Source organism: Manis pentadactyla, chromosome 3 (assembly GCF_030020395.1).
Source record: "Manis pentadactyla isolate mManPen7 chromosome 3, mManPen7.hap1, whole genome shotgun sequence".
NCBI classification, from domain to species: Eukaryota; Metazoa; Chordata; class Mammalia; order Pholidota; family Manidae; genus Manis; species Manis pentadactyla.
In genome coordinates, this window is record NC_080021.1 from 17,360,179 (window position 1) to 17,377,795 (window position 17,617).

At 44.7% G+C, this 17,617-nt stretch overlaps 1 protein-coding gene across 1 annotated transcript in view; it reads left to right on the plus strand.

Annotated features, from left to right (window-relative positions):
* The window catches only part of FER1L6 (fer-1 like family member 6), a 105,844-nt gene that overhangs the window by 57,047 nt on the left and 31,180 nt on the right, over window positions 1-17,617 (plus strand). Inside the window, exons 22-31 of the mRNA XM_036883108.2 lie at window positions 2,939-3,049; window positions 3,314-3,475; window positions 4,629-4,809; window positions 7,062-7,288; window positions 8,695-8,817; window positions 10,050-10,083; window positions 11,279-11,391; window positions 12,388-12,519; window positions 13,738-13,863; window positions 17,154-17,281. Coding sequence (XP_036739003.2) covers window positions 2,939-3,049; window positions 3,314-3,475; window positions 4,629-4,809; window positions 7,062-7,288; window positions 8,695-8,817; window positions 10,050-10,083; window positions 11,279-11,391; window positions 12,388-12,519; window positions 13,738-13,863; window positions 17,154-17,281 — 1,337 coding nt within the window. The remainder of the gene's footprint in view (window positions 1-2,938; window positions 3,050-3,313; window positions 3,476-4,628; window positions 4,810-7,061; window positions 7,289-8,694; window positions 8,818-10,049; window positions 10,084-11,278; window positions 11,392-12,387; window positions 12,520-13,737; window positions 13,864-17,153; window positions 17,282-17,617) is intronic.

Here is a 17,617-nt window from a genome sequence, read left to right on the forward strand (position 1 = left end):
GCCTTCATGGGACTTAGATTCTAGTGAGGGGAGATAACAGACAACATTCTGTAAATGATAATGTGACAACAGTGTGGTGAATGCTAAGGAGAAAAGGGAATGCAGTGTGAGATAAGAGTGGACCTGTATGTGTTGGGAGAGGAGGCAGGGTTAACATTTTAAGCACCCAGAGAATCCTCACTGCAAAAGTGTATTTAAGTTAAGACCTGAAGGGGGAGAAGAGTATAGGCCATGCAGATACCTTGGCAAAGGGCATTTGATGCAGAGGGAACAGCAAATGCCAGCCCCTGAAGCCTAAGAAGCCTGGCATGTTCAAGGACCAGCAAGCAGGCCAATGTGACTAGAGTGGAGGGAATGATAGAGACAGGGGAGATGAGATCAAAGGGAAATGATCACTTGGAGCCTTGCAGGGAGTTTGGCCTTTCCTCCATAAAAGATAAGAAGCCAAGAGAGGATTCTGCATAATGTGTGACTTGAAACACTATGGGTGCTGGATTGAGTATATGCAGAAGGGGCAAGAGGAGAAACAGGGAGGCTGATTGGGAGGTTCTTCCGCGATCCAGATCGGCAACCTGGCGACTTGGAAGATTGTAGACTGCAGCTGTAGAAGAGAGAAATCTGGGTATTTATCAAAGGTAGAGTCCACAGGATTGGCTCATAGATTAGAAGGGTGTGAGATTCATTTCCATGTCATGCACAGAATAACATTTTACATGTAATCAAATCTCAACACAATACTTTCAAACACATTCATTCACTCATTCATAAAAAATATGTAGAGAAAATCTGAGCCCAGGCTGAAACCATTTTCCTTGAGAGAGGATGTAAGTTTTGCTTCTGAGGTAGTTTGAGGCAATAGTGATCCTAGACCATCTGAATCCAGTTGAAGATCAACATTTATCTGTGAGCGGATTAGTCAATTTCCAGCATCCCCTTCCTCCTGGGGAGCTTCCGATGTGCCAGGAAGCATGGCAAGTTCTTTACATGCTGTCTCAGCAGTTCTTCACAGCAGCTCATGAATTAGATATGATCATCTTCACTTTACAGATAACAAAACTGAGACTCAGAGACACAGCGCAGCTTTCCCAAGTTCAGACAGCTAGGAAGTAAATGGGGCCCAAGAATGGTGCCTACCCAGTGCACTGAATGAGAGGTATATATACATAAGACGATGGGCTGAGGGAGACAACGAAAGGAGAATGGCTCTGAGAGTCAGTGACTTTTCAGATGAGCAGGGCTGGGACAAGGGTCATGCATGATCCTGAGAGTGGCAGCTGCTTAAACTAATTGAATTTTGCACCTAGATCTTTTCCTGATATTTTGCCTTCATGACAATTCTTTATCTTTATGGACCCATGTGCTGAGTGTATAAGCCAGTTTTATGAGTTTTATAAGCCAGCAGTTGATCCATTTCACTGTGAAAGTGTTTAGTCTTGGCTGGAAGCAAAGTCACTCAAGCCCAACTGTGTTGAGGAATCCTACGAGGCCCATGTTGAACTCTTAAGGGCATCTTTCAGGCCTGTGTGGAACAAAGCTGCTTCAGGGCATTTCCCAGGCTGACATTTTGGCAGCCCTGGGGTGAGGAAACATATGGTGTTTAAAAAAAAACCCATCCAGGGGCACCGTCCTGTGCCCCCACCACAGCTGTTTTATGCTGACCCCTCTGGAGCTGGAGGAGCGATCCGCTCTTCAGGGAGGTGATGTTTTGTCTCTGAACCGCTCACCTCTCTGCTGCCAGTATCAAGCACGTGTTCTCAGCATTTCTGGGCTCCTTTGTCTGGTCTGGTTCATTCTGCAGCTTCATTGTCTACAGCCTGTTGGGCATTTGCAGCATCTGCTGGCTTCTTTTACTGAGCTTTCTTATAATGAGCTTAACCATATCTGCCGTTGCCAACTGGAATATGTCTGTGAAAAGGAAATGGTGATATGTCTGTGCTTTGCGGGTTTTGATGAGCAGTTAAGCTTTTTCAAGTACATGGAGCTAATGTGTCAGTCAGCCAATAAGCATCTGCTCAGAACCCACTGGATACAGAGCGCCACTGGAGGGGCTTGGAGAGTGAGATGAAGTAGACACACACTTCCTCTGGGCAGGGCAGGCCAACAGCCCGGTGAGGGGCACCTCCTGCTCCAAAGCACTGTTTCACAGACTGTGACTCCCAAGGGCTTGAGGGTCATCTGGCCCCAGATCTGATGCCCAGAGAGCAAAAGGGACTCACACAGGGTCACACAGCAGAGTGATTAAGCTTGTACCGCGTTCCAAGGCTGGGTGGGAGAATGTTCACAGTGGCCAGGATAAAGTCAGGCACGGCTTCTTAAAAGATGTATGTGATGAGCCAGGTCTTGAAGGCAGTGCAGGGTGGCCCACACAGTGCAAAGGACCCTTTCCTTAGTAGACTTTCTAAGCCCTTTGTGTGAGATTTCAATAAAGTACAATTAGGAAATGATGCCTTTCTATCCTGGATGTTTGCCTTCAAAAGACTTCATTTTCTGTTTTTGCTGATTGAGCTGGAGTCCATATGTGATTACATATGAATCTAGTGTGTAATAGTGCATAATGGGGGAGTAGTAAGTCTCCGTTTCAGAATCTGATCAGAGCCCATTGTCCATTCCATGGCCCTAGTTCCCGTGTTAGGGTGTAAGGATCTATTTACTTGTCTTTTCTTCCCTCCCTTTTATATTGTGAGCTCACTCAAAGCTTGTTTACCTATTAACTTCATGGCATATCCTAAGTGCTCATTGAATGCTGGTTACCCTTGTGATTGCGTGCATTTATTTGTCAATTAATAATTGTACAATAAGATGCATGGTCTTGGTTACATTTTAAGCTGGACCCATTACTTCTGCTAAAACAATGACAGCCTATGGATGAGGTGATTGTGGTGCCTTGCATCCTCCTGCCTCTCCCGACCTTCTAACCAGCGCTTGTTCTGTGTGGTAGGTCCCTTCATCTGGGCTGCAAGGGCTCCCTCCCATCGACCTGCCAGATGTCACCCAGATCTACCCAGTTCCTGCCAGCATTCGGCCAGTGCTGAGTACATACCGAGTGGAGGTATGGCTCTGGGAAGGACCGAGTTGCTCTTCAGGGATAAAAGGCAGTGGAGCATGGCAATCCGTGTCTGCCTTGGGTGAGGGGCATCGTGGGGTGGAAAGGAGACAAAGCGGATGGGTCAGAGCCCTCGGGGGGCTGCACAGTCCTTTCCTGGGAGAGCATACTGCTCTCAGGCTACGAGTCTGGCTTTCCCACCCTAAGCCGGGCAGCGTGCCGGCTCCTCCCTGGGTCTCTGAGTGACAGCTCTGTGGGTCCTTTCCTCAGGTTCTCTTCTGGGGAGTCCGAGAAATGAAGAAGGTGCAGCTCCTGTCTGTGGACCGTCCTCAGGTCATCATCGAGTGCGGGGGACAAGGAGTCAAGTCCTGTGTGATCCAGAGCTACAAGAACAACCCGAACTTCAGCGTCCAGGCAGACGCTTTCGAAGTGGTGCGGGCCTCATTCCCCCACCTGCCCTTTCCTTTCATGTCCACAGATGGGACCCGCCACTTCATTTACCTGCCTTGGGGAGGTGTTTCAGAGTTTGGGTGCCCACTGCCTGCAAGGAAGAATAGTCTAATCTAACGAAAAGCCAGAATTTCTGAATGGGATAAAATAGACTTTTGTTACTGTTGTTGTGTTGTTTTTAAAGCTTCTGGGTGTAGATCATACAGTAAATCCAAGTGGCCCCCAAAATGTGACTCCCAGTTCATCAGCATCAGCATTGCCTGGAATTTGTATAAAATGCAGATTCTCAGGCCCTGCTCCAGTACTAGTGAGTCAGGAACTATTTGGGGACTGGGGTCCAGACACCTTGGGTTTAACAAGTCCTAGGGGAGATTCTGGGATCCACTGAAGTATGAGAACCACTGGCCTAAAAGATACTGTAAACACTTTTTTTAATGGTTAGATTTTTAAAAAATTGTTCCTAGCATGTCAGTAGTTTACATGTGAACTTATACACCTAAAGTGATATTTTTTGACACCTTTGCTTTTGTTTATTTCAATATTTCAATATACATTTTTGTGCTCTGATTTGGAATTAACCTGGGAGAAAAAACTCTGTTTCATCCAACCCAGTTATCTGCAATGGACACTTATTTGAAAGTAGCAAAGACTAGAATTAAAGATGTACATGGTGTACTTTGTTAAGTTTCTGGGGCCACTGGGAGAAATAAGTGGCCAGGGTGTTGGCCCCTCACCCTCAGCCCCATTTTAAATGTCTCTCCTTTCACCTGTCTTATATCTTGGGTCTGGATCAACATTCATTTGAGATAAAGAGTTCTGCTGGTAAATAATGATCAAATAAGAGCACTGAAGACAATTGCCATTAAGAATTTGGAAGTATGTGATTTTTGCAATTTACACCTGGGATGAATTGTTGGTGCCATCCCTCATATTTTGGGTAATTACTCCCTGGCTTGGGAAGGCAGTGCTCTAGACTTCCAGCAAGCTTCAGGGGTGACCTGGATGGGTAGAATGACAAGGCAGGGAGGAGGGTGCCCGGCTTGCTTTGGTCCTGCTGCTAGGTAGATCTGCAGGGTGCCAGCAGCCAGGGGCAGCCCAGGCAATGCCCCCTCTTGACCCCTGCCTCTCCCCCCAGGAGCTGCCTGAGAATGAGCTTCTGCACCCGCCCCTGAGCATCTGCGTGGTGGACTGGAGAGCTTTCGGGAGGAGCACCCTGGTGGGCACCTACACCATCAACTGCTTGAAGCAGTTTTTGTGTAAATCCAGGGAGCCCCTTGCTCTCGCCTCACAGGTGGATGGATTCCAAGTCAGACAAGGTAGGAAGCTGCTTCTAGATCCTGGAGCTGCAGACTATAAAGTCATGGGGTCTGCAGTGCCAGCTATGGGACCCGCACAAAGACGAATCCCACCCGTCAAGTGGATCTTTGGAGAATTTGCATCTGCAGTCCTTTCTACCTCTTTAGCTACCAAATTCTGACTTTAAGACTGAAGCTTCTATGAAACTTTCCTTGAATATGGCTCCAGCTCCCTCCTGCCCCAATTCCCTGACATTTTTCTTTGTTTGATGTGACTTTAATTTGTTCTGTTTTGGATCTCAGGTGCACAGAGTATAGATAATTGCGCTTCTCAGTTCCTGTTGTAGATCACCGGTCTGTTGAAGGCTTCTGTCTCATTTTATCCAGTGCCTCCAATGTCTTATTTTCCATCCTCCCTCCCAGGCCCCTCCCCACTGTAGGCCCCACACTGCTGAGTCTTGTAAAATTTAAATCCATGTAACTGACATATAGGATATGATGCTATAATCGTCATTTGATTTCCTGCTCTTGACTCAAAGCTGTGTTTTAAGATCAACCCATATTGCTGGGTGTGCATTAGCTTGTTATTACTACCTGCTGCGTCTGTCCCACTCGCTTTGCCCTTCCTTTCCCCTCGTATTGGACTTCTAGGATGATACCAACCCCCCACTTCCATTAACAATGCTATGTTGAGTGTCCCGTGGGTATTCGCAAGGGAGGATCCTGGGTGGGATTTTCCTTGGAGCATACAGCCCAGGAGTGAGATTAGTGCATCGCAAGGAATGTGCACATGTAATTTCACTAAGTGCCACCAGGGGGCACTCCGGTTTACGCCAGTCCACCACTCTACATTTCTACCATTACTGCCTCTGTAGTACCATTTTCTTCCCCGTTTTTATCTCTTTGGAGTTTTTGTTTTTGTTTGGTTTTTGCCATTCTGCTGGATATAAAGTAATTTCTCCTTTTTATTTTAGCTTGGATTTATCTGATTACTACTGAATTTTTCACATCTTTTCATATGCTTGTTGCCATTTTGATTTCCCTTCTGTGGTTTGTTTGCTCATATCCTTTGCCCATGTTTTACATATTTTATTTCCTTTAGTTTTCTTTTTGTAAATCCTAGATGTTAATATCCTGTAGATTATAGATATTTCTCACATCTTCTCTTACTCTGGTAACTGCTAACCTTCCTGTGGTCCCAATCTTTGTCAAGAAATTCTTAATTTTGATGTAATCGTAAACTTCGTAAATCTTAAAGTTTAATCTGAATCTTAAACTATGGTTTATTCCTTTAGGTTCTTGCTTAGGAAACCCTTTCTTACTCCTTGGTCACAAAGATCTTATTTTAGATTTTCTTCTATTGGTGGTATGTTTTAACTTTCACATTTAGATCTTTAATTTATCTGTGTTTGTGTATGGTTTAAGGTGGGGATCCAGAGACATCTTTCTCCATTTGATACACCATTTTCTCCCAAAGAATTTACTAACTTTCCCCATTAATTTGTGCTATCTTTTTCATAAATCAGGTAGCCATATATCCCTAGTCTATTTCCGAGCTTTGCATTCTATCCCACTGATCTATCTCTGTGCCCAGCACAGAGAAGATGCCTATTAAGTGTTTGTTGAATTGAATTTTCTGTTGAAAAGTCACCAACTAGGGGAGGGAAACTGGAGGCCATGGCAGTGTGGAGGCTACCCAGTGGGCAGTGTTCCTAAGTACTGAATTCCTCAGCACAAAATAGGCAGAAGAGGATTCTTGGCAGGAAAGGACAGTGTTATAACCTTTTTATTGGATCAGCCATCCGGTTCAGCTCTCATAAAGTCTGGGGACATACTCCTGCTCCCGGACAAACACATGTACTCATGTGCCCCAAGTTCTGCCTACTCTTGGGAGTTCTCAGACCTCTGCAGCCTCCAAGGGTTCCCTGAGTTAACACACAGGGAGCAGACAATGCAGAGGACCTGTGCCCTAAACCCTGATGAGTAGGATCCCTATGACCACAGTTATTTAAAATTACTCTCAGGAATCAGGAATAAGGACAACCATTTATTGATTACCTGTTATGCACCAGATGCCTTACATCGTAATCTCACTTACCCCCAGTGGGACAGGTATTTTCACTGTTGTTTTCTAAGTAAGGAAAGTCAGGTTCAGAAATGTTAGGAACTTGCCATATTTGAATACAAATCTCTCTGATTTCCATTGTTGGGTCCTTGAAATGACCCCTCCAGTTTGCAGCCCAGTTTCCTGACCTGAAGTACTTTCATTTCAGATGTTTCAGATCTGCTAATAGCTGCTGAGCCCTCTGAAAGCCTCAGTGTCTCCCAGGAGCCCCCAACAGATCACATCTTTGTGGATGTTGAGCCACCTCCTACAGTGGTACCTGACTCCATGCAGGTTCAGCCAGACAGCCTGGCTGACGTCCCTGACTCATCCCCTATGCTGGAGCCTGACTGCAAACCTGCAGCCCAGGAGCTACCAAAGGATGGGAAAGCCAAGGTCGGAATGTAATCCCTCTTCATGTCTCCAAGGCTCGTTAGTTTGCAGTGGAGGCTTTAGGTACTAGTCCTCCTGCCCACCAGCTGTGTGACCACGGGCAAGCAATTTCATGTTTCTAAGTATCAGTTTCCTCAGCTGTAAAATGAATATATTGATACCCACTTCACAGCATTGTTGTAGCATCAGATAGTCAATGTATGTGAGATTAAAGGGCCTGTCAAATAGGACAGTAATATTTAAACAGAAACTCTTCTCAATTGTTTAGCTTAGAACGACAACAGTTTCCTCATCTAGGCCTATTCCGCCAATATTTACAACCTACTTTGTACAAGGTCATGTGGGACAAAAGAGATATACCTTCTGGATTCTAAAGAGAAATGAGACTTCTCATCCCACTAGCTAAGATTCTAGAAAGGGAAATGGACAAGTATGCAAAGAACCATAAAACAAGGATGTGATTAATCTCAGTCATACACTTGAGTGCAAAATCTTGGTGTATCAATTGACTTAAAGAAGAAGGCAGTCATAAGAAAGTCCTATGGGACTGTTTGTCCAGCTAATGGGAAAGGCTGAAATAAAAAGCAGAGTATGATAGATGGAGGCTCTCCTGTCCGCATTTCATCCATGCCCATCATGACCTGCGATGACACCTGCAGGGCTCTCTCCATCCACCACTTTTTTTTCACCTGCCACTTTGTTAGAATTCTCAGTGTAAGTGTGTGTTGCCAACATAAAACTTGGTCCCTACCAGGTCAAAGATGATTTTTTAGACATCTCTGTATCCCCTGCACTTGATAGAGTGCTGGCACATTGTAGGTACTCAGGAGATGTCTGAGAGAGAAAATGGATGACAAATTCATGGTGAGTCGATCGTGAGACAACTGTCTTCCCCCAAAATGCTTCCTTTCTGCCACATACATGTCACTGCCTCTCCTGTCCCCTCATCATTTACATTGTCGCACACAATCAAATCAGAAATGATGCCAAAGGGAAATCGTCTCCTTTATGTCACTTAGTCCTCACAACAGTGAAGTAGGAGGTATTGTTGTCAGTAGGTGAGGAACTGAGAAGCACAAAATGTATACTAGTTGCTTAGAAGCTGCATAGTGTCCTGAAGCCTGCCTGACCCTCTCCTGAACTCTAAGTGTCCTAAAGTGGGGACTGTGCCTAGTTCCCCTTACACCTGCAATGTCAAGGACTCTACCTCACATCTGCCCAGTAATTGTTGGCTGAATAAATGAATGAATGGGTAAACAGATTACTCAACTGTCAGTTACTGAAGTCATATAACTACTCCATCCACCTCCCAGAGGGCTCCTGTGTGTTCTCTTCCTAAGTAAATTGGTCAGCCACCAGCACACAGATCAGGAGGCCTAACTGATGATCCATCCCCCCTCCCTTGCCAGGACATCAGGAAGTCTTTCCAGAGGTCTACCAAAAGGAGAAAGAGGACCATAGCGGATGAATCTGCTGAAAACGTCATTGACTGGTGGTCCAAATATTACGCCTCCCTGAAGAAAGCACAGAAGGTAGTGTCGCCCCTGCTGGGATAGTTAAGGGACTCGATAGGCAGGCTCTGTACCCTCTGCTGTTCCCCCATCCCACACTGTTCCCTTTTAGATTCCACTATATGTAGACCCTGCTCAGGTGTGGTTCTGTAGATGCAGGCAGGTTCAAAGCCTGGAAGGATCAGGGATCCGGAATTGCAAAATCCCTGCCCTTGAGCTGGAGCTGACCTTAGGACACATGCTCTGTTGTAAATGCTGGAAGAACGTTCAATCCAACATAGCACCTGGAGAATCTGCCCACCAGTCAGACTCAGGCAGGTCCAGCCAGGAGAAATGGGGGCTCTGGACAGGCGGGCACCCATGATGGGAGCTTCGGGTACATGTGGAGATACACCAGCAAAGGGCTCCAGGTCTTCAGCAGGATTCTAAGTCCATGTGGGAAACTACCAAAGTAAAGGCAGAGGTCTTGGCCTTAGCAAATGGGCTAATCAGCAGGTTGCCTGAGCAGGTTGTCTGTGACCTCTGGCACACAGACAAGTAAGCGGCTGAGTTATACAGAACCATGCGGAGAGATTCAGGCAAAAGCTCAGGGATGAGTTTGGCATATCTTCTCAATCCCAAGTGAAAAAGGAAAGCAAAATTAGTCATATGTTATCATCATATTTAATTGAATAGAAATATTCTGATGTTTTAGTTTGGAAAGACCATAGTTTCTTCATCTAGGACTGTCCATGAATATTGATACACAGTTGAATAAACAAACCAGGTGTTAATCCCTGCCTGTAAATGCCCTCCTTTTGCTACAATGGACATTACCGCTTCCGGAGCATGTTCAGCCCTTTTCCCTCTCCCAGCTAACCTCTCCAGCCCCTGGGGCCCACCTGCCAGCAGGTAAAGCTCACCATGCAGCTTGAGGTGATATTCCAGGGAGGTGCACCCACAGTGGGGGAGAAAGGTTGGTATTCTAGGGGCTGAGAGGAAGCTTCTGCAGAGGACAGGAAGCCTACAGTTTGGTGGCAGTCTTCTTGGCTGTGTGGGCACCTCTTGTCCAGGCCAGGGCATCTCGCTGCACTTGGGTCCCAGGTCTTACTATGAAGCTTCACTTGGGGGTTCCATGGGGACCATTTGCCTATGCTTCTAAAATAGATCTCTGAGAATGCAGAGGGCTGAGAGATCTGACTTAGAGCTGTAGTGGTCAGGATTAATGAATGAGGCATGGCCATGTTGGTAATCTTGTCTCTCTCTTCTCAAAGGAAAAGGAGGGCAAGGAGAAAACAGGCAATATGGGTAAGTAGCTGTTCTTGGGACACTGAACATAGAATAAGGCCAGTTGAATGAGAAAATTATAGATGGAAGCAAGGGGAGGCATGTTAGAGTCTACTCCTCACTTCCCAAGTGAGGAGACCATCTTGGAGGGTTGACAACACTTGAGAAAGGTCATGGAGCTGATTTGAGCTGCAGAATCCCAGAGCCCAGGTCTCCTGCCTCCAGGCCACTGCTGAAATCAACCTATGGCTCTTGTCTTAATGTGGAAACGGAGGAATAAAAATAGGGGAAAGCTGGGGGGATAGGCCAAAACCAACACAATAAACTTTAATAGAGATAACCTAGATTTTGATTCCAAAACTCAGTTTATAAGGACTGGACAGATATGGTTTAGCAGAAGTTGAAATGAAAGATCCTGGGATTAGAAATGACCACAAACTCGGTTCCAGTCAACAGTTGGCTTGAAAACCACAGTAACAGCAAGCGACCGGTGCTGCTGCAGGTGGCAGGGATAGAGGTGGGAGAACCAGAGCCAGGCCCAGCTCCACAGACCACTGCTGATTAGCATATTTCATGCTAAGACCCACCTCATGGCATAAGCAATACCATCTTCATTTTGTAGCTGATGAAACGGAGGCACAAAGAGGCTGAGTAACTTAGCCGAGTTTACGCAGCTAGAAAACAGCAGAGCTGGAAGGCTGCCTCAAGCCATATTTTCCTAGAGCCTGCTCCTAAAACTCACTGCATGATCTCTCTGACTACTTTCGTGACTTTGTCCAAAACCCTTAACCTATCTGAACCTCAGGTTGCTGAACTAGATGAACCTCAAGCCCTTAAGCAGCTCTGAGAAGGGATGTAATTAAAGTTTTGGAGTCAGTCCATCGCGGGTCTGTTCTTGGCTACTTGGATGAGTGCGCAAATTACTTAACCTCTCTGTGCCAGTTTAATGAGCTCCCATGTATACCCAAACAGGCCAGCAGGGCATCTGCTGGTACCATTGCTCTGTGAGGAGCATCTCCTCCCGTCCTGTAGCACACACACTGCAAGGCTGTTTGTAGCAATTCTCCAGCGAATTTTTGAAAGGAAATGTTACTGTTTCTTTTTAGAAAGAAGGGACATGACACATGCCAGAGGGAAGGGGAAGAGGAGCTTGACTTTGTTTCTTCTCATCTCAACAGACTTGAGAAAACTAACAGTCTCCACTAAATATCCACAGAAGCAAAACCAGAGGAGGTGGTGGTGAATATAGAAGCCGGCCCAAAAAAGAAGAAGGACAAAATAGTCAAGAAGAAACCCAAAGGGGAAATCCCCAACCTGGCGGTCTTGCAGGTGTGCGGACACAGTGGCCACGGCCATTGCAGGCATAAATAGGGCGGGAAACTTCAGACGATGGGTTCTGTTAGTGCTTCAAAGTAGTGCCTTTGCCCAAACTAATTTACTTTGTCTTCGTTACAACACAGAGAAATAAACTTTAATAAGCATGCAAGCCAAGACAATGAGCTTGCAAATTTTCTATTTTCTACATCCTCACAGGGAGAAGGGGCATACTTACATAGATTAGCCTGGAGCCAGCCTATGGCGTATGAGTTCTCCTTGGCTCACCTCCTGGAACTTGATACCACCATGCATGCACATGTGTTCACACTCAAAACAGCAGGAGTTTTAGCTCTAAAGTCATCTCTGTCAGTCCAATCCTACCATTAGCCAGAGGCTATTGCTAGAGGCATATTTATGGACATGAAAATTGGGAGTATGAAAATTATGTATCTAGAAAATAAATTTAGGTAAGTAATTTTCATAGGAAATTTGACTTAATTATATTACCTAACCTAAAGCTCAATTCAATTCTGCTTCCTAAAGTATAGATACAATTTCCTGCTTGGAAAATTCATGTTTATATGTATTATAATAAAAAATATTCTGCCACCTTATCTGTATTAAGAATTAGATGCTTAAAAGGTATTTATTGATTTGAATGTCCTCAAAATATTCAAGTCTATCTCTGATAACCAAAGACATCAATTAGTTAAAAATGGTTTGTCATAGTTATACTTACATGTTTTAGAAATTTTGGTTTAGCTTTACTTCTTAGAATTTCAAAGCTTAAAAGGATTTATAAATTTCAGTGTGGTAGTTAGTTCTAGGAATGCTGAGTCAATCATATTGCTTATTTTGCTAAAGATGAATTAATAGTGGCCTCTGAGGGTTTTCCAAGGGGCATATATCAAGGCTGGTGTGGGAGAATCTTGACATTTCTCATCCAATCAATCCTGCACCTTCCTTCCTCTGAGCACACTCTTCCCCTCTTCTCCCTTCTCCGGAAAGATATATGATGGTGATCTTGAGAGTGAATTCAATAATTTTGAAGACTGGGTGAAAACATTTGAGCTCTTCAGAGGCAAGTCTACAGAAGATGACCATGGCCTCGATGGAGACAGAGTCATTGGAAAGTTTAAGGCAGGTTCAAAATAACCCTTTTGTTTGGCTCTACTATTCATAAATGTCAGGTAAGACTCAGTTCTGTCAGTTGGATTGTGGTGTGGGATGCGTATAAGGAAATCCTTAGTACCCAAGACCCTCTCTAGAACCCCACAAAACATAATTCCAGTCTTTTGAGATACAGTTGACCCTTGAACAACACCAGGGTTAGGGGGACCAACCCCTGCACAGTCAAAAATTCACATATGACTCTTGACTCCCCAGAAACTTAACTACTAATAGCCTACTGTTGACTGGAGGCCTTACCAATACCATAAATAGCAGACTAATACGTACTTTGTATGTTGTATGTATTACATACTATATTCTTACAATAAAGTAAGCTAGAGAAAATAAAATGTTTTTTTCCAAATTGGCACAAATTTCCAAAAAAATTTCAAATGTATTTATTGAAAGAAATGTGTTATAAGTGGACCCACACAATCCAAACCCATGTTGTTCAAGGGTCAACTGTATTTGGCTTGTGGCCAGTGATGGGGGTTGGGACTCAGTCTGGTGGAATAAAAGGAGACAAAGAGTTGTTACCTAAAAGGATCACTGACTTTTACATTGCTGTCCCCACCCCTGACCTACCAAATATGTGATCTATGCAAACTACCAGTTGGATGGTTAAACTAATCAAGTAACACAAGCTCTTCATTTGGCAGACTTAGGGTGTCAGCATCACAAAGCAGTTGTTGCCCTACTATGAACCTATGCACACTGGGCCAATCACATGCAGTGTGGCATGTTGGAACTAGTGTGGGTATTGCCGTTTGCCAATCTGGATTTAAGTCCTAGTTATAATACTAACTACCTTCATGACTGTGCACTTGGCCTCTCTGAGCCTTGGTTGTAACATATGAAAATAGGAATACTGCAGTCAGGATTGAATGAGACAATGGGAGAAAGCACTATCTTGGCACCCCCAACATAAAAGGCACTCAGCGTCCCATCTGATGCTCATATTCATGTTCCTCACGCAGCAGCCCTGTGAGGAGGGTGCTTCTGTATGAACAGTGCTTCACTGATGTTTCATGAAAAAGCTCAGAGGCAAGCAGTTATGTGAACCGCTGGGTGGCCCCAGCCCAGGCCCTGCGGGTCCACTGTGCTCATTCTCCCAGCACTCTGCCTTCTCTGGTTTTTGATGGGGCATGTGACCATCTTGTTTCAATGAGTCACATTTTGTGGTTCCAGGGCTCCTTCTGCATCTACAAAAGCCTCAAGGAGTCCAGCATTGAGGACAGTGGGCAGCTGAGAATCCAGCAAGGCATCCCACCCAGCTACCCCGTCAAAGTCCTGATCAGGGTCTACATTGTTGCGGTGAGCCATCCCTGTTTACTCTGAGGGGTGTCCTAATCTGCCTGGGCTGCCATATCAAAATACCACAGACCGGGTAACTTAAACAATAGATGCTTATTTTCTCTCCGTTCTGGAAGCTGGAAGTCCGTCATCAGGGTGCCATCAGGGTTGGTTTCTGGTAAGGCTTCTCTTCGTGGCTTGTAGATGGCCACCTTCATGCTCTGACCTCATGTGGCCTTTTCTGTGTGTGGGCGCACGCACACAACACACACACACAGACCGGCTGTCCCTTCCTCTTATAAAGCCACCACCTGTCACATTTGGGACCACCCTCATGACCTCATTTAACCTTAATTAGCTCCCTAAAGTCCCCATCTCCAAATACAGTCCCAGTGGGGGGTAGGGCTTCCACATATGTATTTTGAGCAGACACGAGTCAGTCCATATCAGGAGGTGTGTCGTTTGGTCAGTAACATAGATATTTGCTGGCTTTTCACTAGGAAAATACTTCCCAGCGCGCAGGACTGCTCTGTGTAGCTTTATTTGCTCCTTGTGGTTGCCCAGTAGCTGGGAAAGAAACCAAATAGGACTGACGCAGGAAGAGCCCAGGCAGGGCGGAGAGCAGACCCAGGGGCGGACAGGGCAGCTGCCGCCGTGACATCCTCCCCTCCCCACAGTTATGCCTCTGCACTGTGGCAGCCAGAAATTTCATTTTTGAATGTATTTTCTAAGAAAAATATTGTTTCTGCCCTAGACTTTCTGAAAATGAGAGCACTGAACGTTAATAATGAGATTTTTGGGCTTGATTGACCCAAGCACCTGCTGAGCCTTTATAGTTCCTGTATTTATTTTCATCTCCTGACCTTGGAGTTGTTTTCATAATCCTCTTGATTGCAGTAGTCCTATTTTATGTTAAGTGTTTGCTTAAATTGCCTACATCCTTTTTTAGAAACATAACTGAAACTAAAACAAAGATGCGTCATTCTTTACAGCCGAGGAGAACCAATGATCCTTTCCATCACACAGTTCTCATGCTTCCTCTATCAGCAGCAGCAGCATTTCCATCACCATGACCACCATGTGCCAGGCGTGTTCTAATCATTAGGGTGCTGCGATAAAGAACACATTTCTGCCCTCAAAGAAGTCACAATGTAGTTGGAAAAGTTAGAAATACTTATAAAGAATCACTGGCAGGCTGGGTAGTCTACATTTAACACCCACCTACAGGATAGCTTAGACTAATCTTTTCAAAATGTTGTTCGGGAGGTCACTCATGTCTTGGGGGACATCATTAACATGCATTCCTTAGGAAACAGACCACGTGTTCAAATAAACCGGAGAAATGGTGTATGTAATCATTTTTTCCCTTTACCAACCCCTGAGATTCACAAAGCTCATTAGCACATTTAAGGTTCTGAGAATTCCAGGAGCAAAGAAATCTGTTTAATGGTTGAATCTTTAACATCATTTTCTAAACTTATTGCCCCATACTTTTTCCCCCCTACAGAAAACCCTGCAAAACTACAGTTTGAGGAACCCAGAATTAGAGGGCATGAACAGAATTAGAGGGCAGGAAGGAGAGAGAGAAAGTTTTTGGGTGATCAACATTAGAGAAGGTTTTATCATTTATCCATTCATTCAGCAAATACCTACAGCACACCTTTTATGTGTTCAGTGCCTCCTAGAAGAAGGCCAAGGACACAGATCAGTTTCCTGCCCAGGAAGCAGCAGAGAGGAGGGAGGGCGTGGCTGGAACTTGAGGACAGGTGAGGCTTGAACAAAGGTAGAGTCAAGGAGTGGTGGCCCTGGGTGGCAGAGAGAAGGGTAAATTCTCTGCAATCATGGACAATCGGTGCTTTTCACTGACTTTTCTAGTGATAGTGATTGTGTGGTTTGCTCTCTCATACTAAAATTTAATCAATTAACTGAATAGTAAGTTAAATTAAAAATCTTTCAATTTAATAAAATGTCATAAAGTTAAAAATAATACTACTTTAAAGTTGCATAAAGAGAGAAATCAAATCTCCCCACCTCTGCAATTCCATCCCCAGATAAATAACTTACTTTTCTTAGCATATTTCAACATGTCTATCTATTTACACTTGCTACAGCTACATCCTGTGTTTATTTAACGGAGTCCTGCTTCGTGCATAACATATCGATCTTCTATTTTCTTTTCTTCATATAACTCAGACATTTTTCCAGATCAGTCCATATAGGTGCTCCTCATTCTTTTTAGTAGCCATCTAGTGTTTTCTTGAATTAGTGTAGTATCCATTTATACATTCATTCCACAAATATTAAGAAGACCCTATTCCAGATCCGGGAGACAGTGTAATGGACAAGACAACCAGTACCCTTGCTCTTGTGGAGATTACATCCTTGCTGGGGATGATGTGACATTAAAAAGGCATGAAAATAAATAAAGGAACAAATAAATAAGGTGAACATTAGAGATAACTGCTATGTAGGGAATTTAAATTTGGTGATAGGATCAGAAATGGGGAAGGGACTATTTTGGAATGAGTTTCTCCTAAGTAATTGACATCTGGATTGTTGACAAATTTGGCTGTTAAACAATGCTACAATGAACATCCTTGAAAATATTGCTTTCTGGGCTTATACCATTCTATCTGTAGGATAGAGTTCTCAAAATGGGATTTATCACTCAGTTCTTATCTCTGCAGCATTTCTCCTTCTGTTCAGTCCCCTCCCTCGCTGGCCCCTTACCCTGGCCTTCTTTTAGAAAGTGTTTGCTTGTGGTGGTTTAAGGCCCAACTTGCCTGGACTCAGACCTCATTCAGAAACAGATGATGACTCAGCTGACCGCTGCTAAATGCAAGGCCGATGGAGTCATGGATTCAGAGCCCAGTAGTTCTGGGATGAGCCTTCAGATCCATCCCATGATTTTGTAGATAGGTCTCAGAGAGATGACATGACTTGCCCGAGATCTCACGATAACTTAGGAATAGAACTAGAACTCAAATGCATGCCTTCTGCTTCCTGGTCCGGCATATTCCTCATAACTCTTGGCAAGTGCTGCTTTCTGCTGGGAGATGACTCCAGAGAAAATTGAACCTGGGCAAAGCTGATGACTTTTCTTTAATAGCAAAATGGAGATACTAAAGTAACTGTTGTTAACCTTGGCTGCACACTAGAATCATCTAGTGTGCTCCTAAAAATCCCAAAGCCCAAGGCCAAATAAATCAGAATATCTGGATATGGAACTCAGGCATCAGTATTTTTAAAAACTCCCAGGGGATCTCAGAGTGCAACCACTGGACACAAGGGATTTCCTTTCTCCCCTGCAGGCATTCAACCTTAGCCCAGCTGATCCAGATGGCAAGGCGGATCCCTACATTATGGTCAAGCTTGGCCAAACAGAAATCAAAGACCGGGACAGATACATCCCCAAGCAGCTGAACCCAGTGTTTGGAAGGTCAGTGGTCATCTGGGTCACACTGCACTGTCCTCTGCGTTTGGGCATGTTCTGTTTCTGCATGGAGCCCGTGCATATGCATGTGTGTGTGTTGAGTAATGGTGGCAGGAAGTTAAACTGTCTTCTGCCTGTGATAACAGCCAACCAAACCTAACCTTCTGGTCCAGATGCTTTCCTTGGGCCCTTCAGGAGTGGGTGGTGCGCAGTGATTTTCATGCTCTTGGTTTTCCAATAATGATTTTCCTAAATCTTAAATTTGGGAGACATCTTGAATGCTTCCTGCCTTTGGACATGGACTTCCTTTTAAAAACAAGGCACCCAAGGCCCAGAGAGAGG